This window comes from Carassius auratus, unplaced genomic scaffold, assembly GCF_003368295.1.
Source record: "Carassius auratus strain Wakin unplaced genomic scaffold, ASM336829v1 scaf_tig00008539, whole genome shotgun sequence".
Lineage (NCBI taxonomy): Eukaryota > Metazoa > Chordata > Actinopteri > Cypriniformes > Cyprinidae > Carassius > Carassius auratus.
This window is the reverse complement of record NW_020523950.1, coordinates 676,558-702,071: the sequence shown is the minus strand read 5'-3', so window position 1 is coordinate 702,071 and position 25,514 is coordinate 676,558. Positions and strand designations below refer to the sequence as shown.

Sequence of the window (25,514 nt, the reverse complement as noted above, 5' to 3'; positions counted from 1 at the left end):
GTTTAGCGATCTATATATATATAAAATACTTATAAAATATACTTATATAAAATACTTATGTATGTACTATATATATATATATATATATATATATATATATATATATATATATATATATATATATATATATATATAATACTTATGTGCTTCAGAAAATAGCTTCCCATCTGAGAGGGTTTTTGGAGCCAGTGGAAACATAGTTTTATGCCACAGAGACAGTAGAAAAACTTATGTTCTTAGCTAAAAACTTGTAAAAAAAATACTTTTCCCAGTTTAATAATTTCCACCTGTTGCACAGTGAAATTTGTGAATTACATGCACTAAAAAGAATGCACTTTTTGTACTAGTTCTGTACTTCAGTTACATTTGCGTGTTAATTTAATAAAAAACAGTAAGTGATCACTTGGTCTAGAGTTTTTTTTTTTTTATTTAAATGCAAATGCAAACATATTGAGATATATATTGAATATCGTAAAAAGTTTGACAATATTGAGCTATAATTTTTTTATATCGCCCAGCCCTAATTTGGAGTAACCAAATATGTTGACATGTTTTAATGTTCAAAAAACACATTATTTTTCAAATACTGTACATTTTTGTAGGTCTTCTATGCCTGGCCTCTCTCAAACGTGTAGTTTTCTACAAAGTCCCTCCTTCTGACAAGCTCAGTCTCCTCTGATTGGCCAAATGACTGGCCGAACACCGCAAGCGAAGAAATCAGAAATCTAATGCCACTTTCCATAAATAAAGCTTCATCTTTCAAAATAAATGTAAAGACAGATAATAATGTCCCTGGTTTTACCATCAGGTCAAGCATGAAAGGGGAAAGGGGAGTGGTGTGACAGAAACAGTGATGACGCTCATATGTGTTTGCATTACATAAACAAAGGATGGTTAAGACATCTGACTCCACTGTGTGACAATGTCTCTTTCTTGCACACACACACATACACGACCTAAAAAACTGTATTTAAACAGTCAATAGCATTTACTTAAACTAATAACTAAACATACTTACAGTAGCTGAATTTGAAGCGCCAGATTGTCGTAGCAAAGTCAAAATGACCTCCTCTCCTAGGTTCACGAAACGCTCATCCATAAAATGCCTTGCAGTTCTGTTTTAAGTAATCTCAAAGATTACTTAATGCATCTATGTTCGGTAGGCCAAATAAAGTGATTTTGCTTTCGTCTAGATCCACACAGCACCTCTCTGACATGGCAGCTTCAACATTGACTGTGGTTACTAAAACCACGCCTACTTTATTTGCGAGACCATTTGAGCGACACTATGCAAATATTTCCACAGTGATGTAGACATGTAGGGGAGTGTTTGAATGAGTCGTTTTAGGAGGGCGTGGCAGAGTCTTAACTTTGATAAAGAATATCTTCTTTGGATTTGAGACTTTAGTCTTTGCAACTTTACAGAACTTCTTTATGCACCGAGAACTTTTAACACATTTCAAAGAGATAGGATAAATTTTAATCGCATCATATGACCCCTTTAATCTTAAACAACCAACATGAAATCAATTACATCTATAGTTTTCCTTAGAATTATTTATTTCCTTTGCTTGAAAAAGAAACTACTGAGAAACACTCAAAATAAAAAATAAAATAAAAAGACCCAGTTTTACTACAGCAGCCTTGACGCTTCAATTGAGGCTTATTAAAAGTTATATCCCTGGTAAAAGACTATCTATAATGGTGCGGAGAGTATAGAAACCCATCTGTCACTTCCCTAGTTTAAATTTAATGATAATATCCACTTTAATTCCTCCAACAGCAGCTGCCCAATAAACACAGAAGTGCTCATGGGAAAGATTAATTATTTTTATTGTTATAAATGTTTTTTTTTCTACTTCCAATAAAAAATTTTGGACTCACCTTGCTGTTCTTTATTATTACCATTTCAGATATTTTAAAATAATAATACTAATAATAAAAATTAAACACATACAGTACATGTACATTACACTGACAATATAAAATGTAAATAGAAATACATAAACAACATGGGCCTTTATAAGAAGTCAAATATAAAATTCCAGTGTTTATACTCTTATCATTACTGGTGACATCATAATATTACTATTCAGCATGCATCTGACACTAATATTTCAGAATATATGATCACACAGAAAAAGATGCTGTTATCTTAGCTTATCTTGATATTTGATATAATGGTATCTGGTAGCATTAGGTTCAACAAACGGGCATTCATATTCACTTCTGTCCAAACTCTTTTAAATATTCATTATGAAAGACTGCGAGTCACTTTTCTCCCTTTAAGTTAGCTACTACACCAGTGTCACAACCATATTTGTCATGCTTTCACTTGGGTTGACAAACTCTGTCAGTCATCTCTACTGAGGCAAATCTCAGAAATGTCATACAACATAACTGCAAAATCACAGCTTATCTTTTTGTTTCTCTTAGTACAGTGAACAAACCTTTCTACCCAATATTCAACACCAAATGCCAAGTTTTGGATATCATAAATGTAATTCCATTACATGTGCCCTTGAGCTTTGACAGCAGGAGTATCATAAAAGTCCAAAGATCATAAAGTATTTTAAGCAGCACTAATTTCACCAGTTTGGTATTTTACCTGTGGAGACGGGAACATACAGTGGATCAATACAGCCAAAATCTTGGCATCTATCCTTAAACGACTTCCTGAATTTATGGAACAGGTCCCACACACCTTCAAGCTAACTTTACAATACATCTTTCCATCCAGTGACACAAAAACAACACTGACAGCAGATTTATGCACTTTTCTGGTACCACAGAGCACATTACAGCATTAGCTCAATTGTATTACAGGGGCCAAATGTTCATATTTTCTCCGACTACCATTAACAGCGAAAACCACAAATTAGAGAAATGCAAAAGCAAACCCTGACAGGTCTGATTTTTCCTGCACCTGCTGTGCACCCACTACATGATGTAGCTAAAACCGGCAGAAATAAATATAGGTGTGATTTGCGGCTTATTGACATTTTTCCTGCAACAGCGCTGGAGGTTTGCTCTATAAATACGAACATGCAAGTCTTCCTCGATTCCACCCAAATCCCACACAAATCTGGGGTTTAAATGACTGTCCGACGTCTCCTTCAGCGGATATTCGCATCCGCCATTTTTCTATCTGTCATGTTTTACTGCAATGCTCAATGTCACGCTTACACCGCAGGTTTGTGATTTGCATTTTCTGTGACAATCTCAACAAAAGCATCAGCGTTGTGACAGCAAAAGCAGTTCCCATGAAAACGCCACCTGACTTAAAAACAAACAAACAAAAAAAACAGATGATTTTAAAGTGTGTAAAGTATTCAAATAAAGCAAGCAATCAACATGTCCCCGACAGAGACGATTAGGACAGAACTGATAAGATTAGCACACACCAATCACCATAATTTCATATACAGTTGCATGGCAATTAAGACATTTGTGTGTGATTATTTGTTGATGGAATTTAAAAGCTCTGCGGTTTCCCTCAATTAGCCAAGGTGAGGACTGGTGGATGAAGCTGCCTGCTTTTGATTAGAGACAGAGCCGCTCTACACAGAAATACACCCTACCTGCATTGTGCTGCCGGCGCAGGCTGCTTCTGTTTACTGCACCCATGGGAAGAGAAAGGGGAGAGGGGAGAACAAAACAACATGGAGACAGATGAACATGATGTGTACAAATGACAGAAAGGAAATTCAGTCAAGTGAAGAGAAAATCAAAAGCTTTACATGCTAACACAACACAATGGCTTGTGGCAGTTTGCAGATATACGATGCATTAGCGCTTATGTAGGTATAAACAGAAGATGAAAACATTATTTGGATAAGAATTAGACCGATGTGGTGGGCAGCGGGAGGGGGATGAGAGCAAAAAGGCTGGAATGGATATAATTCGGTCGCGCTGTTTCTCAATGCATTTCATTTAAACACTGAACAAAATGTCAGGTACAAGAGGTCAACAAAAACCGGCTTGAGCAATTTTCAACAACCATAGAGTAATTTATGATAAGATATCGGCAACACTAAAAGGTATTGCGTTTTGGAATTGCATTATGATAATATGAAATGGCAAATATTTTAAAAGGGGGCTCCAACAGAACTAGTCTGCACTAAACAAAGGCGAATGCAATTTACTAATTTTCATAGACCTAATTACATGCTACAGGGAGCAAATTATATTAAAATATACATGAGAGAGAGAGAGGGAGAGCGAAGAGGCAGAGTGAAATAAAATTGATAATTCCTACATTTGTTCATCCTGTTATCTAGATTGTTTTACAGGTTAATAAAACCATAATGAGCACAGCAGGAACGTGTGTGAAAACGTGTTTCCGGGAGAACAGGAGTCTGACAGTAAGATGGAGAGGTTGGGAAGTGAGGCAGGAGATGCTAGAGAGGCCGTGGGTGGGTGATTATGTCACACTGTGGTGTGGATGGAGAGAGAGAAACTTAAGGGAAAAATATCGCTGCCAAGAATAACAAGGGAACTTGAAACAACTGCAAAAATGGTAATCTGCCCCGAGCTTTAATAAAAGAACGCAGAGGTGAGGCTGGTCCATAAATTATTTCCCATCCTATTGCATGAAATCCAGATGAAGACGGTGTGAAACCTGCTACTCGAGTAAATTAATATATTCATTGATTTCTGGAGTCTGTAGGCAACGGTCAGGCCCGTATTGCAGCACCGCAGGGCATGACAATGTCCTTCCTTAACCAATAATATATGCTGAACTCAACATGTACGCAAAAGAACTAATTGAGGGTGTAACTGATTCAGGGCTGCAACAATTAAACCTATAAAGTCGGTTATAAACAATGACAATAACTGCCGGTGAAGTTCACTGTCAATTGTTGGAGTATTTGCGCTGTGTGGTCAACCTCCATTAGGGACACCATAGTGCCATTTCTATTAGACATATTGTTAGATTCTTATAATACCATCACTTACATTGCACATCCTAGCAGAAAGTGAGCGATGCAAGAAAACCAAAAATGAACTTTGTCATCATTTACTCTGCCCTTATGTAGCTTCAAACCTACATGACTTTCTTTGTTCTTCGGAACTTAAAATCAGATAAATTAATGAATATCCCATTTTGCAAATTTATTGGCAGTACACTGTGACTCCGTTTAATGTTTAAAAGACCCGAGTGTTTGAGCAAAAAGTACATGCCGTTTGATGAAATTTTTCAGAGTGCTCCAGTCAGTTTTCAATTCAGTATAATTCACAACAATAATAGCCTCAAAGGGCAATTTTGGTGGAAAAACAATCCAATATTGAAGCATTTTAATGTTAAAATAATATTCCAATGGATATTAAATAAATGTTCTTTTTGTAAAGAAAAGAAGTTTGGAATGACATGAGGGTGAATTAATGATGAAGAAAAAATCATTTTAAAATGAACTAGCCTTTTAAATGTTCTTGTTGTCCTTAAATTATAAGTACTTTGAGTGCAAATATAAAAACAATATTAATTCCCAGACATCAAATGTAGGTTTTAAAGTTATCATAAATGAAACTTTAAATCAAATCAAGGTGCACAATTAAACCCCCCAGGGGTTGAGGTTTGTTAACATCAGTCCCCTGAGTTTTGCTGCTTTTAAACTGAATCGTGATCAAAACAGTTGTTAGCTGCAGCCCTAAATAGATCCTCAACTCAGCACACAATAGAGAGACTGCAAATCAGCCGTGTCATATTCATATGGCAAAGGGTTGGACATATAACCAGGGACTCATAAATATTCTGATGGGGATTCATGCAAAATCAAATCTGTTTCCTGGGCAGCCAGAGCTGAGGAATGTGACTTTTCTTTCTCTGACAGCTGAATAAATAGCATGGTAGGAGATGGTAATGTCCCCACTACCACTGAATGTCACGTTTATATAATTATTTATTAATTTCTTTATTGTGGTGCAGCGTTCCAGCCTCGCTCGGCCATCTGTCCACAGTGAGGTGTTGAATGTGCATTCTATTATAGCGGCCCTGAAGGGGGCCGAAGAGGCTGGACCCGAGTTCACCTTCTGCTAATAGCAGAGAACACCCTGCGGGCAGTCTCCAGTCGGCCCTGTTCACAGGGACTCAGACCTTCTGTCAGGGTTTAGCATTACAGTTTTTACCTTGACAAAGTTATCATGGACATGTTTATACAGGCCACTGGAGCCTACACAAAAAACAAACAACCTAGAGGGTCTGTGCTTTACAAAAAGCAGAAAGGACAGGAAAGGTGGCCTCTTTGCAACAGGAAGCTAATGAGAACAAATTGGAGAATATGAATGACACATGTAAAGCACATTATATAATTCAGACTTGCCTTGATGCCCTGTTACCTCCAGATACCACTTAGATTTTTAGCGTTTTTGACACATCCACAACATTTGTGAGCTCCAACTACTTCCCCGCTGGTGAATCACACACCCGCACTTCACCTGAAGCCCAGATGGAGAGCCATTCTAATGTTTGGCATGTGTTGCTATCTCTCTATTAACCTCAGAAGAACTCTTAATCTATATATCCCTTTTGTGTTACAACTAATCTATTCTCTTTTTGGCTGTCTTTCAAGTGGTGGTCTCTTGCTCCCACACTATCCCTTCCTCCATTTCTTTTTCACACAATCCCTCTGTGTCTATGGATTCCTTTGAGCTGAGAATCAAGAAGTGGTTCCTACTCAGTGCATCTTTAGTTAAAAAAAAAAAAAAAAAAAATACAAATGAAACTTTTTGCCATGAATAAATTACTCAAATCTATTATCTTTAAACCGACATTACGGTTACTGAATTAACATCTGACTCACCCACTGAAACACAATTGATTAATGTTGGTCATATTAAACTCTACTCAATTCAAGACTTATTGGTTATCATTTAATCACCTTCATGATGTTCCAAACCTATATGGCCCTCCCAAAATGAGATATTAGGAAGAACGATAGCCTCAGTCAACATTCACAGTATATTTTTTAAATCCAACTTCTTTTATTGTGTAGTGGTTTGAACTGACATGTAGTATGTAAATAAGAGATCTGATTCAATGTTGCTGTATTATACTGACATATATATAAATAAAAAAAATGTAAACGTGTATAGTAATTCTTGAAAGAGATTCTTGAGGGTAAATAAAATGACATTTCATATTTTGGATGCACTACCCTTTTAAATCTATATAATTACTTGTTCATATTATAACGGGTCTTAAATACGCACAGTGCATTTAATAAGCTAATTAGCAACGACATTTTTGTTGTAATAAATGGTTAAAGTATTATTGTTTTGGATTAGGAGAGTGTATAATATAGTAAAGTGAAATTGTAAGCACACTCCATGAATGGTGTCTTAAAAAAAAAAAAAAAGGAAAAAAAAAACCTTATTGATTCTGGAACTTTATTTAGACAGTATTGATGAGCAAAAGTAATATACTTTAACAAATAACAATGGAAATTTGATTCAGAACTTTAAATCAAAAATGTCTACAGAAACTCAATAGCCGTCAGCTGAAAAAATAAGTACTCTCCTTTATTTAGTAGCTACTGTATGTAGTAAGTGATAAAAGTAGAGGGTGTACTAACATTTTACAGACGATACATGGACAATTTTTGTATATTTAAGCTGTAAAAACCACTGAAAAAGTAAATTCTAAGCAATATATCGTCTCATCTATTAACATTAATGAAATGCCTTTACAATATCTTAATTTTTCCCAGCACTGTATAACAAAATCTAACTGGCATTTTAGAAGTATACAGTTAAAGAACTGTTATGGAATTGGAATCTTAACTAGAACCATTAATTCCCATTCCTAGTCTCCTCCTGCCTGCTGAATTCCCATTTCTCTACTATCCTCCCTGCAGGTGATTTGAGTCTGGATACAGCCGTGAAGCTGCAGCAACAGGATGTGACTAGCAACAAGGCCTCTCTGAGCCTATGCATTCTTCTAAAGAATGAGATCTCATTAGTCTGTACGAAAATCTGTAGAGAATAAGAGGTGGGACCTCGGCCCACCTGACTACACCCTGGCCTCTGTCCAGCTCACTTATCTCAATCTCAAACTGCGCGTAATGCCACAGAGTGGCACTTAATTATGAGACAAATCGTGCTTCAAAGGCTCGCCTGACATCACAGACACACAAACTCCCAGGGGTGCTTATCACTGAAAGGAAACTACTAGGCATTGGTCTAGATACGACACACTTCAGATGCTGGTCTGGCTAATGGATAACGTAAGCAAAAGCAAGATGAACTCGTAAATAAAAGAAACGAACAAACAAGGGAGGGGTTTTGGCAACAACATAAAAGACCAAACTGTTAAGGGACAGTGTTCTGCTAATTAAACACTAATGCCAGAACAAAAGCATGAACGACTCATTCCATGGCCTGCAGATCTCACACAGACCGCATTCGCTGGAACAGCGTCAGCCGTATCCCAGGAGTTTCTATTCCTGCTAACAAATAGGTCAATATTGCCTAGTAATGCAGAACAGATACTCTCTTCTCGTGCCATTTTTTTGGCTCTGTACGACAGACACTATTGTACACATCAATATAAACAGACAAAGAGGATCAAAGCGTCAGAGGCTCACTGCTTCTCTGCAGAAAGCTTCTCCACCTGAGTAAACACAGAGCTTTCATCTTCCCATTCCGGTCGCCCTGGGCACACCGAATGTTGGGTACCGTTCATTCCAGCATCTATGTGCATTAAAATGCTGCACACACAGTGCACGTACGCTCTGTGTGCTTCCTCAGCTGTTACTTTTAAGCTTTGTGATTAAATATGTTATGGATATCTAACAGGCAGACACAATAAGTTGGATTTGAAGTGCTGGCGCTGGCTGAGGCCGGAGATGAGTAATGCATGATGGACAGTTAGAGAGCTCTAACTAAAAAACACAAAGAGGTAATATGCAAAACAAGTGTCGGTTGTACAGATGGTGTTTCAAAGGAATTCTCAAGTGGCATTTGTGAGAGTGGCCATCTAAAAGGGACTGCTGGTGTACTTCCAAGAGCAGAGAATCCAGCCGAGCGCAGTGATAACCTGGGTTGGCTTTGCTCAGGAACGAAGATAAACGGACAAGAAGGGGATAAAACAAAGGGAGAAAGTGACTAGATACAGATTTATGGAAGGAAGGACCAGTAGCTCAAACCCTGGGTGGCAGAACAGCATGCCATGCTTCGGTGGAAACACCAAAAACAACCACAACACACAAGTGAGAAAACTCACATGGTCTCCTGCAAGAGGCGCTGACTCGAGAGTGGCCCTGAAAGCAAAGCATATATCTTTGAAATCATGCACATGGACAACAAGGAACTTCTACCTGGGATCATTAATTCAGCTCACCTTCTTACCGTGTCTCATTAATGCACTGGCAGTTTATCTGTTTATCTAACTCCTCACCAGGTCACTAAATACACTGAAGATGCTTTACAACGCTGACAAAGTCAGAGACAGATAAGGCAGTAAAAGCTGACGGGTCAAGGTAGAACAATCATGAGGGATGACTTGCACTATTTGGAAGTCTAATCATCCAGGCCGTTTCTACCCAGAGAGATGAGGGCAGGCCCAGACTGCAGGGTTCTTACAGCTCGTGTTACATCACATCGTATGGGGCCTCAGCCATCACCGTCTCATTCCCGACCGGTGGCACTACTTCAGGCAGAGTTATGGATAAGAGCTGCAGGGTGGAAGTGGAAGATATTTCATGCAACTAAGCACAGATTGAAATGGGCTTCACAAAACGGACTGAGAGAGGGGAAAATTACCCAAAAACGACCATAAGAACCAAGGTGAGCGCTGCATCAAAAGGTGAAATGAAAGACAGAATGCTTAAACAGGATTTAAAAAGGTTCAAGCTTCAACAGGGTTTCATCATTCAAAATCTTAAAAAATAGAAAGAATGTAGATTAGGGGCAGTATAAGAGACAAAAAAATTTACTGATATAGTCATGAGGGCTGTTTATCAAGAATCAATTTGATTCTAATTCTAATTATTTTAGTATCATTGATATACTATAATGTTTGTTAACAATTAACTGACCCAATTCATAAGCTGTTGTTTTGATCCAAATTGATTTTATTCATTTGGGCTTATTTCCTTAAATAGTATATTACGGGGAAGTCGTGGCCTAGTGGTTAGTGAGTTTGACTCCTAACCATAGGATTGTGGGTTCAAGTCTCGGTGCCGCCAATACCACGACTTTGGTGCCATTGAGCAAGGCACCGAACCCCAAACTGCTCTCCGTGCGCCGCAGCCCACCGCTCCGGGTTTGTGTTCACTGCTGTGTGTGTGTGTGCACTTTGGATAGATTAAATGCAGAGCACTTATTCGGAGTATGGGTCACCATACTTGGCTGAATGTCACGTCACTTAAATTTAAAAATGTAAAATATAAAATACTATACTTATCCAAAGCGACTTCCAAATGAGACTAGTTGCTTATTGGCATGCATATTACTAGCGTATTGGCAATTTATTAGTACTTATAAAGCACATATTTTGCATCCCTAATCCTACTCAATACCTAAATTTAACAACTACCATACTAAGGAGTAATTAGGATTTTACTGAGGCAAAAGTCTTAATTAGTAATTAATTAATAGCAAGAATTGGACCTTAACATATAGTGACCTTACTATTATTCACAAATTGTGAAAATAATAATACTATACAATTTTATTTCCCAATATTATTTTACTAATTGACTACAGGTCTGTGCCAAACCCATGCTGTTCAGTTGTTCGTTATTTATTATAATAATTCAGTGTTTGATAAAAATTGTATAATTGAGCACTTTTTTGAATGATTCATTAAACAGAAAAAGAGTCAGGGCTGCTTCAATTGTCGGACAATTTCAATGTAAATCAATTTACACAGCAGTCAGGCGACATGATTAATTGCATTAATTGCAACTGTCTTAGTGCCTTGTTTAAATATATATATATATATATATATATATATATATATATATATATATATAATCAATCGTAGTAAATTATTATAGTAAATTAGTATGTTAAATTGAAAGCCCCAAATTAAGCCAAAAAATGAAATACAAATCAACCACAAATGGCAAACAAAATCTCTTCAAACTTCTTGTTCATGTTCAAAACAAGGGAAGCGATTAGTGCTCAGTGGGCATGTCATTCTGAGAGGCTCAGTGCTCACATTCTGACCCATGCAGAGAGAAAAGCAAGCAGGTTTGAGCAATGAAGTTGGGAATTTAGCATAACAGGTCCCCCACATGGAGTGATCAGATGTGCCGCAGCATGACTCGATGAGACAGGGCGACCCCCTCACACACAAATTAATCGAAATAAATAAGCACACCAAAATTATATAAGAGATGCTTGAAACGATTTTGGTGCTCATGAAACAGGCTTGCAACACAAAAAGCCTCTCAGCAAGGTTGGCTGGGGAGCTGAAAAAAAAACAGATCAGTAGGAGATGTCCAGTATGTTCCATTAACAGGTGTCCTCCAGCTACATGGAGCTGACCACTGATCAATCTCCCACACTGGTATAGATCCAACTGTTTGGGCAAGCATCAAAAACAACTTATTCTGGCTGGAAGGGGTTTCCATTTGGCTAAATATTCAAGCATTTTAATAAGAACTGTCACTTATATGAAAAAAAAAAGATTTATGGGCTGGAAGGGAAATAACACAAAACAGAAGCTAATCCATAAAACTTCATATCTACGGAAGGGAAGAATGCCGGAGTAAATGAGCTCTTAAGTGCTTTTTCATTTAAATGGCTGAATGGCAGTGTGGAGGGCACAGCTTAATATTAACAGGCTTAGACTGGCATAATAAAGCAAAATAAACAGACATAAAGGCACAGTCAGGCTTCATACAGAAGGGAAAGAACAGGCCTTTCATCAGGTTTAGATGTGACAATGACACCAGCTTACAAACAACAAAAATTACAAAGTGTTGCATTCAAACCTACATTGGAAAAGAATTGTGCAATCTTAATGAGAATAAAAATAATGGATATTATTTTATAAGCTGTACCTAATTTAGAAGTATAGCTGACCTAAAAAATTTAAAATTGTTGATTTAGAAAATCTGAATATATACAGTACAGACCAAAAGTTTGGACACACCTTCTCATTCAAAGAGTTTTCTTTATTTTCGTGACTATGAAAAATGTCACACTGAAGGCATCAAGGGCTATTTGACCAAGAAGGAGAGTGATGGGGTGCTGCGCCAGATGACCTGGCCTCCACAGTCACCGGACCTGAACCCAATCAAGATGGTTTAGGGGTGAGCTGGACCGCAGACAGAAGGCAAAAGGGCCAAGAAGTGCTAAGCATCTCTCGGGGAACTCCTTCAAGACTGTTGGAAGACCATTTCAGGTGACTACCTCTTGAAGCTCATCAAGAGAATGCCAAGAGTGCACAAAACAGTAATCAAAGCAAAAGGTGGCTACTTTGAAGAACCTAGAATATGACATATGACACTTTTTGTTATTTTGTTATGTATATAATTCTATATATAATTCCACATGTGTTAATTCATAGTTTTGATGCCTTCAGTGTGAATCTACAATGTTCATAGTCATGAAAATAAAGAAAACTCTTTGAATGAGAAGGTGTGTCCAAACTTTTGGTCTGTACTGTATATGGTTCCATGGTTCATGGAAGATGTGTTTCACCTGAGCATTATACATCACTCTGCCATACAACACCTCATTTCTCATTCTCTTTGGAAAGGTGAGCAGGTTGGCCCCTGTCCATCTAGCCATGTCTCTTCGTCCTGACAGGAGCTCCTCAGCAAAAACCCGCTCATTCCTGCAGCGCATCAGGATGTCAGAGGTGGCTTTGAGAAGTCTGTGGCCAGGAGAACCTTGTAGGATCGTTGTCCGGAGCGTCCGAAAGAGGCCAGTCTGGCCCCCCTGGTGCACTGTGACTCAACAGAGGGCACCAAAGGATCTCTTCCTCTCCCTTTCAGCTAATTAGCTCAGCTGAAGAGAGAAGCAGGGTGCTCCAGAAAAAAAGAACGAGAAAGAACGAGGGTAAAAAAAGGAAACAGATGACCTCCTCCAGTTGAAGCAGCCTTCGAAATAGCTGACCCACTTGTAGACACACTTTTGGATATTTGCTTGTCCTCAATGCAGTAACCCATATAGCGGTGCAGTCTACATAGGACAGGATGGAAATGCAGAACTCATCTCTGGCTGATGGGGGGGGGGGGTGATGGTGTGCATTGCGTTCTAGAAGCCTGAGGGTCTCGTGCTTGTGCATGTGCATGTGCAGTTCCTCACCAAGCTCATCCATTGCCAGCACATCTGAGGTAGACAGGAAGAAGTTTCTCCCACATCCTCCCGCGCAATCATTTCCACGCTGGCTGTTTTTGGCACCGCAGCAAAAAAAGACGCCGGCTTATTGCGAAATATGTTGCTTATCTAATGCGACAGCTCCATAATGAGCACTCTTTCTAATATTTCAGCTTTTTTACAGCACTTTTCATCACCACCGAGGTCTGATGGAGTGGCGATGCATTAGCGCCGCGATAGCGGTGGAATGGATTGTCAAGCAATTTGAAAAAGCCATCCGAATTCACGTCACATACGCATATTAGCAATAATACAAAGCATAAAGTCTGTAGAGATGTTAAATGCCAGGGGGAAAATGGACCATGTCTCCACAGGAGTCCAACTGAAAGCCATTTCAATGTAAAGGGACTAAAGGCACTGATGCGAGCACTGCGAGGGTATGGAATATATAACAGAAATCTGTAAAGAAAATTTTGATCATTCTTCTTAACCCTCAGTGAGAGATAACATGCTCATCACAAATGCTGAAAAATCAAACAGATTTATAACTAGAAGGGCCTCTCTAAATATGTGCAAATAGCTTTTAATCAAACATCAATTGGTCTTCATTTAAGTAAGTGTTTCTCAAACAAAAGAGAGAAGATTGTTTAAAGGCTGGGTTTGTCTCAGATGGTTTAATATCTGATGCATTAATCTCTGTTAATGAGTCATTTAAAGTTTGAAGCACTTGAACACAGTTTGCTGACTCACTTCAATATAGCATCATCATTTGCTGTGTGTGAGCCATTAAAAAGCTGCCGGTGGGAACAAGACAGCGCATAGCTTTCGACCAAAATTAAAAATAAAAACAAATAAAAAGGAGGATGGGAATTACTGAACGGGTGGGGGGGAAAGAGGGCGGTCAAACTATCAAAAGGGCAGCAGACAAAAGGGTTAGGCAAAGTTTTGTTGAAATCAGAAACCAAAATTTCGCTATATAGATTCCTTCTCAAAATCAAAATCTACTTTCAGTGCCCTTTACCATTAAAAGTCAATGAAATAAAAAAGACAGATGTGGGGACCTGTATTCAATTAGAAAAACCAGACACAGCTCAATGACCTCAGAACATTAGTAGCGTCGTCACGAGCTTTCGTATGGTGCTTTAATGGGTACTCACCTCTGAGAGTAAGAAATCTGTCTGAGTGCTTTTGTCAGCTTTTTGGCAAAGAGATTTCAGAGCAGCACGGGTGGATTCCTGTTAAAAAGATGTATGTATCAGAAAAGTTTGAAATCGCATTAACGATTACGTTTCATGACATAAAACAGTTCTCTAAAAATATTTGATTCTAACTTGTCAATCTCAGCTTCTTATAATTGTACAGTCGTATATTGACGTTTATTGACACATTGGCTAAACTGTATGGAGTGCCACTTCAAAATAAAAATAATAATAAATATGTATAATAAATCAATCAATCAATCACCTTTATTTATATAGTGCTTTAAACAAAATACATTGCGCCAAAGCACTGAACAACATTCATTTGGAAAACAGTGTCTCAATAATGCAAAATGATAGTTAAAGGCAGTTCATCATTGAATTCATTGATGTCATCTCTGTTCAGTTGAAATAGTGTCTGTTTTAATTTGCAATCAAGTCAACGATATCGCTGTAGATGAAGTGACCCCAACTAAGCAAGCCAGAGGCGACAGCGGCAAGGAACCGAAACTCCATCGGTGACAGAATGGAGAAAAAAACCTTGGGAGAAACCAGGCTCAGTTGGGGGGCCAGTTCTCCTCTGACCAGACGAAACCAGTAGTTCAATTCCAGACTGCAGCAAAGTCAGATTGTGCAGAAGAATCATCTGTTTCCTGTGGTCTTGTCCTGGTGCTCCTCTGAGACAAGGTCTTTACAGGGGATCTGTATCTGGGGCTCTAGTTGTCCTGGTCTCCGCTGTCTTTCAGGGCAGTAGAGGTCCTTTCTAGGTGCTGATCCACCATCTGGTCTGGATACGTACTGGATCCGGGTGACTGCAGTGACCCTCTGATCTGGACACAGACTGGATCTGGTGGCCACGGTGACCTCGGAACAAGAGAGAAACAGACAAATATTAGCGTAGATGCCATTCTTCTAATGATGTAGAAAGTACGGTGTTATGTGAAGTGTTCCGGTTCCAGTTTACCTAATTAATGCAGCCTAAAAATCCTTTAACGGATTTGGATATTAAAAGCATATTAGTATGTTATGTGTATGCCAGGTTAAAGAGATGGGTCTTTAATCTAGATTTAAACTGCAAGAGTGTGTCTGCCTCCCGAACAATGTTAGGTAGGTTATTCCAGAGTTTAGGCGCCAAATAGGAAAAGGATCTGCCGCCCGCAGTTGATTTTGATATTCTAGGTATTATCAAATTGCCTGAGTTTTGAGAACGTAGCGGACGTAGAGGAGTATAATGTAAAAGGAGCTCATTCAAATACTGAGGTGCTAAACCATTCAGGGCTTTATAAGTAATAAGCAATATTTTAAAATCTATACGATGTTTGATAGGGAGCCAGTGCAGTGTGGACAGGACCGGGCTAATATGGTCATACTTCCTGGTTCTAGTAAGAACTCTTGCTGCTGCATTTTGGACTAGCTGTAGTTTGTTTACCAAGCGTGCAGAACAACCACCCAATAAAGCATTACAGTAGTCTAACCTTGAAGTCATAAATGCATGGATTAACATTTCTGCATTTGACATTGAGAGCATAGGCCGTAATTTAGATATATTTTTGAGATGGAAAAATGCAGTTTTACAAATGCTAGAAACGTGGCTTTCTAAGGAAAGATTGCGATCAAGTAGCACACCTAGGTTCCTAACTGATGACGAAGAATTGACAGAGCAACCATCAAGTCTTAGACAGTGTTCTAGGTTATTACAAGTAGAGTTTTTAGGCCCTATGATTAACACCTCTGTTTTTTCTGAATTTAGCAGTAAGAAATTACTCGTCATCCAATTTTTTATATCGACTATGCATTCCATTAGTTTTTCAAATTGGTGTGTTTCACCGGGCTGCGAGGAAATATAGAGCTGCGTATCATCAGCATAACAGTGAAAGCTAACACCATGTTTCCTGATGATATCTCCCAAGGGTAACATATAAAGCGTGAAGAGTAGCGGCCCTAGAACTGAGCCTTGAGGTACTCCATACTGCACTTGTGATCGATATGATACATCTTCATTCACTGCTACGAACTGATGGCGGTCATATAAGTACGATTTAAACCATGCTAATGCACTTCCACTGATGCCAACAAAGTGTTCAAGTCTATGCAAAAGAATGTTGTGGTCAATTGTGTCAAACGCAGCACTAAGATCCAATAAAACTAATAGAGAGATACACCCACGATCAGATGATAAGAGCAGATCATTTGTAACTCTAAGGAGAGCAGTTTCAGTACTATGATACGGTCTAAATCCTGACTGGAAATCCTCACATATACCATTTTTCTCTAAGAAGGAATATAATTGTGAGGATACCACCTTTTCTAGTATCTTGGACAGAAAAGGGAGATTCGAGATTGGTCTATAATTAACTAGTTCTCTGGGGTCAAGTTGTGGCTTTTTTATGAGAGGCTTAATAACAGCCAGTTTGAAGGTTTTGGGGACATGTCCTAATAACAATGAGGAATTAATAATAGTCAGAAGAGGACCTATGACTTCTGGAAGCACCTCTTTTAAGAGCTTAGATGGTATAGGGTCTAACATACATGTTGTAAGTTTAGATGATTTAACAAGTTTATACAATTCTTCCTCTCCTATAGTAGAGAATGAGTGGAACTGTTCCTCAGGGGGTCTATAGTGCACTGTCTGATGCGAAACTGTAGCTGACGGCTGAATGGTTGCAATTTTATCTCTAATAGTATCGATTTTAGAAGTAAAGTAGTTCATAAAGTCATTACTGCTGTGCTGTTGGGAAATGTCAACACTTGTTGAGGCTTTATTTTTCGTTAATTTAGCCACTGTATTGAATAAATACCTGGGGTTATGTTTGTTTTCTTCTAAAAGAGAAGAAAAGTAATCAGATCTAGCAGTTTTTAATGCTTTTCGGTAGGATATGCTACTTTCCCGCCAAGCAATACGAAATACCTCTAGTTTTGTTTTCCTCCAGCTGCGCTCCATTTTTCGGACTGCTCTCTTTAGGGTGCGAGTATGCTCATTATACCATGGTGTCAAACTGTTTTCCTTAACCTTTCTTAAGCGTAAAGGAGCAACTGTATTTAAAGTGCTAGAAAAGAGAGAGTCCATAGTTTCTGTTACATCATCAAGTTGTTCTGAGGATTTGGATATGCTAAGGAATTCGGATACATCAGGAAGATAACTTAAAAAGCTGTCTTTTGTGGTAGAAGTGATGGTTCTTCGATACTTGTAACAAGAAGTAGAATTTACAATTTTGGCTATATGAAGTTTACACAGAACTAAATAATGATCTGAGATATCATCACTTGGCTGAATAATTTCAACACTATCAACATCAATTCCATGTGACAGTATTAAATCTAGAGTATGATTTCGACAATGAGTAGGTCCTGAAACGTGTTGTCTAACACCAATAGAGTTCAGAATGTCTATAAATGCTGATCCCAATGCATCTTTTTCATTATCGACATGGATATTAAAATCACCAACTATTAAGACTTTATCTGCAGCCAGAACTAACTCGGATGTAAAATCACCAAACTCTTTAATAAAGTCTGTATGGTGCCCTGGTGGCCTGTATACAGTAGCCAGTACAAACATAACAGGGGATTTATCATTAACATTGGTTTCTCTGGATAATGTTATATGAAGCACCATTACTTCAAACGAGTTATACTTGAAGCCTGCCCTCTGAGAAATCCTGAAAACGTTATTATAAATTGAAGCAACACCTCCCCCTTTGCCTTTTAGACGCGGCTCGTGTTTATAACAATAATCTTGGGGGGTGGACTCATTTAAAATAATGTAATCATCAGGTTTTAGCCAGGTTTCTGTCAAGCAGAGCACATCTATATTATGATCAGTTATCATATTATTTACAAAAAGTGTTTTCGTAGAAATGGATCTGATATTCAATAAGCCAATCTTTATCATTTGTTTATCCATATTGCATTTGTTTTTTATTTGTTGAACCTCAATTAAATTGTTAACCTTAACTTGGTTTGGACGTTTTTTGTATTTTCTAGTTCGTGGAACAGACACAGTCTCTATAGTGTAATATCTTGGTGAAAGAGTCTCTATGTGCTGAGAATTAACTGACCTCTGTGACGGGAGGCAGCTAGCAGACGGTCGGTTTAGCCAGTCTGTCTGCTTCCTGACCTGGGCCCCAGTTAGTCAAGTATAAACACTAAGACTATTTGCCATATTTCTAGACAGAAGAGTGGCGCCACCCCAGGAGGGATGAAGACCATCTCTTTTAAACAGGTCAGGTCTGCCCCAAAAGCTCGTCCAATTGTCTATATAACCTATGTTATTCTGTGGGCACCACTTAGACATCCAGCCATTGAGTGATGACAATCTGCTATGCATCTCATCACCACGGTAAGCAGGGAGGGGACCAGAGCATATTACAGTGTCTGACATCGTGCTTGCAAGTTCACACACCTCTTTAAAGTTATTTTTAGTGATCTCCGACTGGCGAAGTCGAACATCATTAGCGCCGGCATGAATAACAATCTTACTGTATTTACGTTTAGCATTAGCCAGCACTTTTAAATTTGCCAAGATGTCAGGCGCTCTGGCTCCCGGTAAACATTTGACTATGGTGGCTGGTGTCTCTATATTCACCTTCCGTACAATAGAATCGCCAATAACTAGAGCACTTTCATCAGGTTTCTCAGTGGGTGCATCACTGAGTGGGGAGAACCTGTTTAATGTTTTGATCGGAACAGAAGAGCGGTGTTTTGACCCACGACTACGCTGCCTCACCGTCACCCAGTTGCCCTGCTGCAGGGGCTCTGCTGGAACCGGACAATGTACAGGAATCCCTGAGCTAGACGCATCCAAAGCCATATCTAGAGCCCTAACATTCTTACTGTCCTCAATTAAAGTTTGGATGCGTGTCTCTAATTCTGAAATCTTCTCTGTCAGCCTAACTGTTTCCCTGCATTTATCACATGTGAATCCCTCATCAGCGACAGAGATAGATAAACTGTACATGTGGCAAGAGGTGCAAATAACAATTGTAGGAGAAGCCATTACTCACCGTGCTTGATGAAATATTCTTACTGCGGTTGTTTGATGAACTTGTGGAAAACTGCAGCGTGAGAGAGGAGAGGAGAGGAGAAAAGAAAACGCTAATGACAAGCTAACAAGTGCTAACGCTTTGCAGGTGTACTGCAGTCACGGAAGAGTGAACGATCAAAGTTAATCTGATAAGATTGATCGGTAATATCAGAAATATGGTGTGAATTTAGTTATATTTTACAATTAAAAAAACAAACAAACAGACAGTGATAGTAAGAAAGATTATAGAGAAAAAATATAAAATAAAAACAGCTACATGGAGCTATGATTAGCTACAGAAGGCCAACAGGAAGTAGAGAAAACACTGTCCAAAAGTATTCTGTTTTTAGAATATAATTATTATATTCTAAAAAGTTGTGTTTATCTGTTTATTTGTTGCATTTATTTTTATTTTTGAATTAATATATTGATAATTGATTTTATTTTTAACTGGCCCTCCAAGCCCTCTATAAAACTGTACATCTGGACGAAATACACACACATACACATAGGGTTATGATAATGATCCTCTGATTGTACATTCATATGGGCTATTTGATCAGAAAAATGTTGAGACTTGGCTTGGAATATCAAGCAGCCTTAATACCCCTCTCGAATGCAGCAGAACGGCAGACTAATAAAATAAGAAATATGGTGCAGCAAAATTTAGGGCAGCCATACTTCATTAATGACATTCAATAAAGACAGTAAAAATTGACAAAGACGAGCCTAGCCAGCAGGCTGCCAGTTTCACCAGTGAGTATTATTTTACGAGCTTTTGCCATGATTTATTAAGCCATTGTGGCCGCAGGTTCTTTTTCCACTAAAAATAGAGCGGAGGTCTCTGGGCGAAAGAATCTGCAAAGCAATGATGTCAATGACCAACTATTCTGTTGATTCCAATGTCGTCAGCAGGAAACCGCAGTTTGCATTTGTGTTTACATATGTTCAGTACACATGCTTTACTGGAAATAAAATAACCACTGCAGTTCTTGGGTCAAAACACAGTCACAGGTTCCTACGGAGCAAAGAAACTGCAGTGAGCACTGTGGTATTATCCAACAGACTGCCTTTCTCTGAGAAAAAGACTGTGACCTTCAGAGACGTGCTTAACACTACTGGGAGCACATTTTCTGAATTCAGTTCTCGAAGAGAAGACAGATAAGGACAACATCAATTCAAACCTCTACAGACTGAGCTAAAGTTGAACTTGCAATCTTTTCATTGAACACCTAGACAGCGATCAGTAAGTATGGAGAACGTTTAAACTAGTAATGCAGTGCAGCAGCTGAAAGAATAAAGGCGCATTCACTCACACAATTTCATGCTCAGATTAGCAGCACCAAAGCGTCCTGGAGTCATTAGTTTTCAACGAGAGCTGGAGATTTCTAGAGCTTGACTTTTTGTGAAGTATGGACATTTTGGGGTTAATCTTATCCACTCGTTCCTCTTGTCCAATCAGAAGACGATAAATGTTAAAAATTTGCAGCACCAAAGCTTCCGGAGTTCTTTAGTTTTCAAAAAGAATTGGGGATTTGCAGAGCTCGACTTTTTTTGCAATGTGGTGCCTGTAATCAAAACTGCAGGCAGGGTTTAAGAAGGCCTTTGGGACATGGCATATAGCGCAAGTTGTACAAAATGCTGTTATGACCCTTTTAAGATGCTTTTGCCACCCTTTTGAAGTTTGAAAGCTTCAGTAAAAATGCATTGTAAATACACAAAAAGACAAACCAGGTCTACACTGAAAATCTCATAAGGATAAGTAAATGACACAATTAAAATTTGGGGGTGAATCTTAGACCATCATTTCTTTTGTGCAACTGGAAGACGTTTAAAGTTTGTTCAAGGTTTGCAGCACCAAAGCTTCCAGAAGTCATTGATTTTCAATGCGAGTTTTCCAATTTCCCAAGTTCGACTTTTTTTAAATGCGTTGACTAAAAATGGGAGTCATCAAAAGTGTGGACAAGGTTTACAGAGGCCTTTGGGACATGGAATATATAGCATATGACTAATGAATTTTATTAGCCTCTCATGAGTCTTATGAAACATTTATGATGCTTTTGCAACCTTTTTAAAAGCATCAGTGATCATTCAGTGTAAATAAATGGAAAAAAGCCATCAGGGAGACATTCAAAATCTCATACAGGAAAAGTAAAATTACTGAATTTGCATTTTTTTTTGGGGGGGGGGAGGTCTTCACCACTCGTTCCTCTCATCCAATCATAAAACACCAAATTCTAGACGAGATATAAAAATCAGTCATGGATTGTTTGAAACATTATGTGCTTTATATGTCCTTATGTCCTTTTGCATTTACAGCCTCTTTACTGCCCTCTATTGTTTTAATTCGTCCTACCCCTCCTTCACGCCTATCACGCCATCCCATTCCTCTTTTCGAGACCACTACTATAAATCTAAGATGGACTGTCATATTTCTCCTTCACTCGTCTCTGTCCTAGCTGCTGGGACTGGGGAACATTATGTGTCTCACAGTGCATGTAAAGCTCACGACGAGCTGTTTACTGCACGTTAAGTGAGTCTATCAAATATCATCCCAAGTCAAAGGAAACTGCAGAGCAGCATCTCCATAACTTCCTAATGCGAGCCTTGGGAGAGGGAAAGGACATTAAACCAACAAGATGTTAACTCAATCTGTCAAATAAATGCATGAAATTATGATATTCCAATGACAATAGGGCAAAGAAACCAGTTTATACAAACGTAAGACTTTCTGAAGGTGGTTATGAAACTGGCAGTTATGAAATGTTACATTGAACTCGTTGAGTTTCTCACCAACTCAGCCTGAAGTCGTACAATGAGCTCGTCTCTCTCCTTCAGCTGCTGTTGCAGGAACTGGTTCTCTTCTCTCCCAGGATCCTGCACACAAAGCACACACAAACACGTTTAAACATTTTTTTTTTTAAGTCAGTCTGCGTTATTCAAACCATCGCCCCCAGTTTGAATCTGCAGCCTCATGTGTGGGCGTAAAACTGCTGCGGTTGAGAGGTGGAGGTGTGCTTTTGGTACGGTTTCAGTCTCCTCCATAAACTTCACCTAAACTAGTAGGCACTTTCTCACAACCTTGTGCTGTCAGCATCCATTATGTGAGGCTGGGAGAGGGGAGGGAGGAACTGAAGCTTCAAGGGCAGCAGAGGTGGACCGGGAGGCCCAGGAGCAGAATACGGCCTCCACGAACGAACGAAAAGAACCGCCAAATTAGAAAGCGCTGGGATGAGGTAGCTGGACATAATATGCATGAGTTGGGAGACCTTCATGAGAGATCAGGGAAGGGGATCATGGTCTTCAATGCCACATACTTGAGGAAATGGTTGTTCAAAGCTCTTTGGCTTTAGCTTGGATGAGCTCCTTTTATCAACATTACATATACATCTCAAAGGAGCTGTTGTCAATCTTTGATGCTTCTCTGTAAAGGAAACTAATTTCTGCCTGAAGATGATGACATACAAAGCAACTAAACTAGAATCATACAGTACCTACACATTTTTTTTATTTTTTATGAACGTCTGCAACCCCATCAGCAAGGCTCAAGTATCTCTTCATCGCTACCAAACCGAAACATATTCCTTTGAACTCAAATACTGGATTTAATTAAGCTGTATAATAATGGCCATTAATTATCATTAATATGATTACAATAGCATTTTAAATTGCCATTATCACAATGAGTCACTTTAAAACTAAAACCAATCAATTACTGTTGGTGAAAAACATACTAAGTCTTCTACCATTCAAAGGTTTCAAATCGATATGAAATTTTTACCTCTGTGTCTTATGCTTTTATTTAGTTAGTAATTTAGTTTGTTTTCATTTCGGCCATTTTTTATTTAGTCTTAGTCTTTTAAATTAGTCCTAGTTCTGTGTCAAATGTACTTTAGTTATTATCGTATTTAGTCATTATTGTCCTGTTGTTGCTTAGTCAAGTTTTAGTCAACTAAATGACTTAAAGGGGGGGTGAAATGCTCGTTTTCACTCAATATCCTGTTAATCTTGAGTACCTATAGAGTAGTACTGCATCTTTCATAACTCCAAAAAGTCTTTAGTTTTATTATATTCATAAGAGAAAGATAGTCTGTACCGATTTTTCCCGGAAAAACACGACCAGCTGGAGGCGTGACGTGTGGGCGGAGCTAAAGAATCACGAGCGCCAGTACCCAGTAGGCTTTTGCGTTGAGAGCATGTGGAAGCTGTGACATTACCGTTAGGGAAAAACCATCATCCAAAACAAACCAGGGCTTACAGTCAGATTCAGCCGTTTGTTTATGATCCAGAATCAGATCCCGAGGCTGAAACTGAACGAGAGCAGCAGCAGCAGCAACGACTCGCTCCGAGCGGGGCTCGAACCCGGGTCTCCGGCATGGGAGGGGACGCACTAACAAGGAGACAGAGATATTTGAAGCAGTTTTACTCACTGCCTGCGGTTCCAACACACGATCGTGACCCTTTTTCGTTGGGATTGCATCATCCTTAAGAAATAAACGATACGCAAATCCGTCGTCAAACTGGGCCTTGTTTGTAAAACAAGCATCTTCGAAATGCAGGGAACAAACACAAACACTTGCACAACTCCGTTGATGCTCTGTAAAAATAATTTTGTCCAGTTTTTTTTCAACAAATATAAAAGAGAGATTTGTGAATACTTTTATTTTTTTTAAATCCATTTTAGTCTCTGCTTTTACAGTCAATGGCATTGCATGATGATATAGTCACAGTTATTGTTTATTGACCTTATTGTACTCTTGTCATCGTCTCATTTTAGTCATGGAAAAAAAAAGCCTACAATTCTGTCATCATTTACTCACCCTCAAGTTGTTTCAAACTTGTAGGAGTTTCTTTCTTCAGCTTAGCACAAAATATATTTTGAAGAAACTAGACAGTTGACGGTAGCCATTGACTTCCATAGTATTTTTAAACGCAGAACTTTAGCCTTCTACCAGTCAGTTTCTTAAGAGATCCAGGTGAAGTTTCATACCATTCTTCCCACAGAACTTTTTCAAAAATTTACCACTTAATCTTTAAATCTTTTACATTTACATTTATGCATTCAGCAGACGCTTTTATCCAAAGTGACTTACAGTCCACTCAGGTTTTTTTTATCTCTCCAAACTAAAGACTCTGATGTACTTTTCCTCTTGTTGTTTTGAACCATGACCATTCACTTCTATCTTTGTCCTGGTTAGATATAGTCTGCTTCCTTCTGTATAGACAGCAGTACATGAAACAGTCTTCATCCAAAATTTCTAGAGATATGATATTTTTTATTTAGGCCTTTTAAAACCCACATTTGACTTGCAAGTATTCAATTTCCACACTTCATTAAGCAGCACAAACATTTGCAACAGTGTCTCAAATACCAAAATGGACTTTGACTGTATTTAGGATGATTAAATGCTTCATTGACTGAACAGAAGCATTAGTTTCTATCAGCAACACAAAAATGTCTTTATGATGTCAAACATTTCATTGGTACTGTAATACACACTTCCAATCAAAAGTTTAGAGTGAATAAGAATTTCAGCTCTTATGCTCATTGGATATATATATATATATATATATATATATATATATATATATATATATATATATATATATATATATATATATATATATATATATATATATATATATATATATATATATATATATATATATATATATACACATACATACATACATACATACACACACACACACACACACATATATATATATATATATACACATATATATATATATATATATATATATATATATATATATATATATATATATATATATATATAAACAGCAAATATAATGCAAATATTAAAATGTAAATACTCGTTTTCATTTGTTTATAATAAAATCCATTATTACTGTACATTAGCATTAAAAAAAACTTACTGACACCAAATTTTGTAGCATACATAAAATAATGTATTTAAAAATGAAAAAAATAAAATAATATTACATTAGTTTTGTGTAATGTGTGTCTTTGTCATTCTTTTATCTTTGTTATT

At 38.1% G+C, this 25,514-nt stretch overlaps 1 protein-coding gene across 3 annotated transcripts in view; it reads right to left on the bottom strand.

Moving 5' to 3' along the window:
- LOC113072105 (serine-rich coiled-coil domain-containing protein 1-like) overlaps positions 1 to 25,514 on the bottom strand; it is an 80,205-nt gene that overhangs the window by 16,223 nt on the left and 38,468 nt on the right. Inside the window, exons 8-10 of one of the 3 annotated variants that reach the window (XM_026245255.1) lie at positions 22,291 to 22,374; positions 14,433 to 14,510; positions 3,582 to 3,617 (exon numbers count right to left, since the gene is read on the bottom strand). In XM_026245255.1, the coding sequence (XP_026101040.1) occupies positions 3,615 to 3,617; positions 14,433 to 14,510; positions 22,291 to 22,374 (165 nt within the window). In that variant the 3' untranslated portion in view covers positions 3,582 to 3,614. The remainder of the gene's footprint in view (positions 1 to 3,581; positions 3,618 to 14,432; positions 14,511 to 22,290; positions 22,375 to 25,514) is intronic. The other 2 variants (XM_026245253.1, XM_026245254.1) reach the window with 2 other exon arrangements.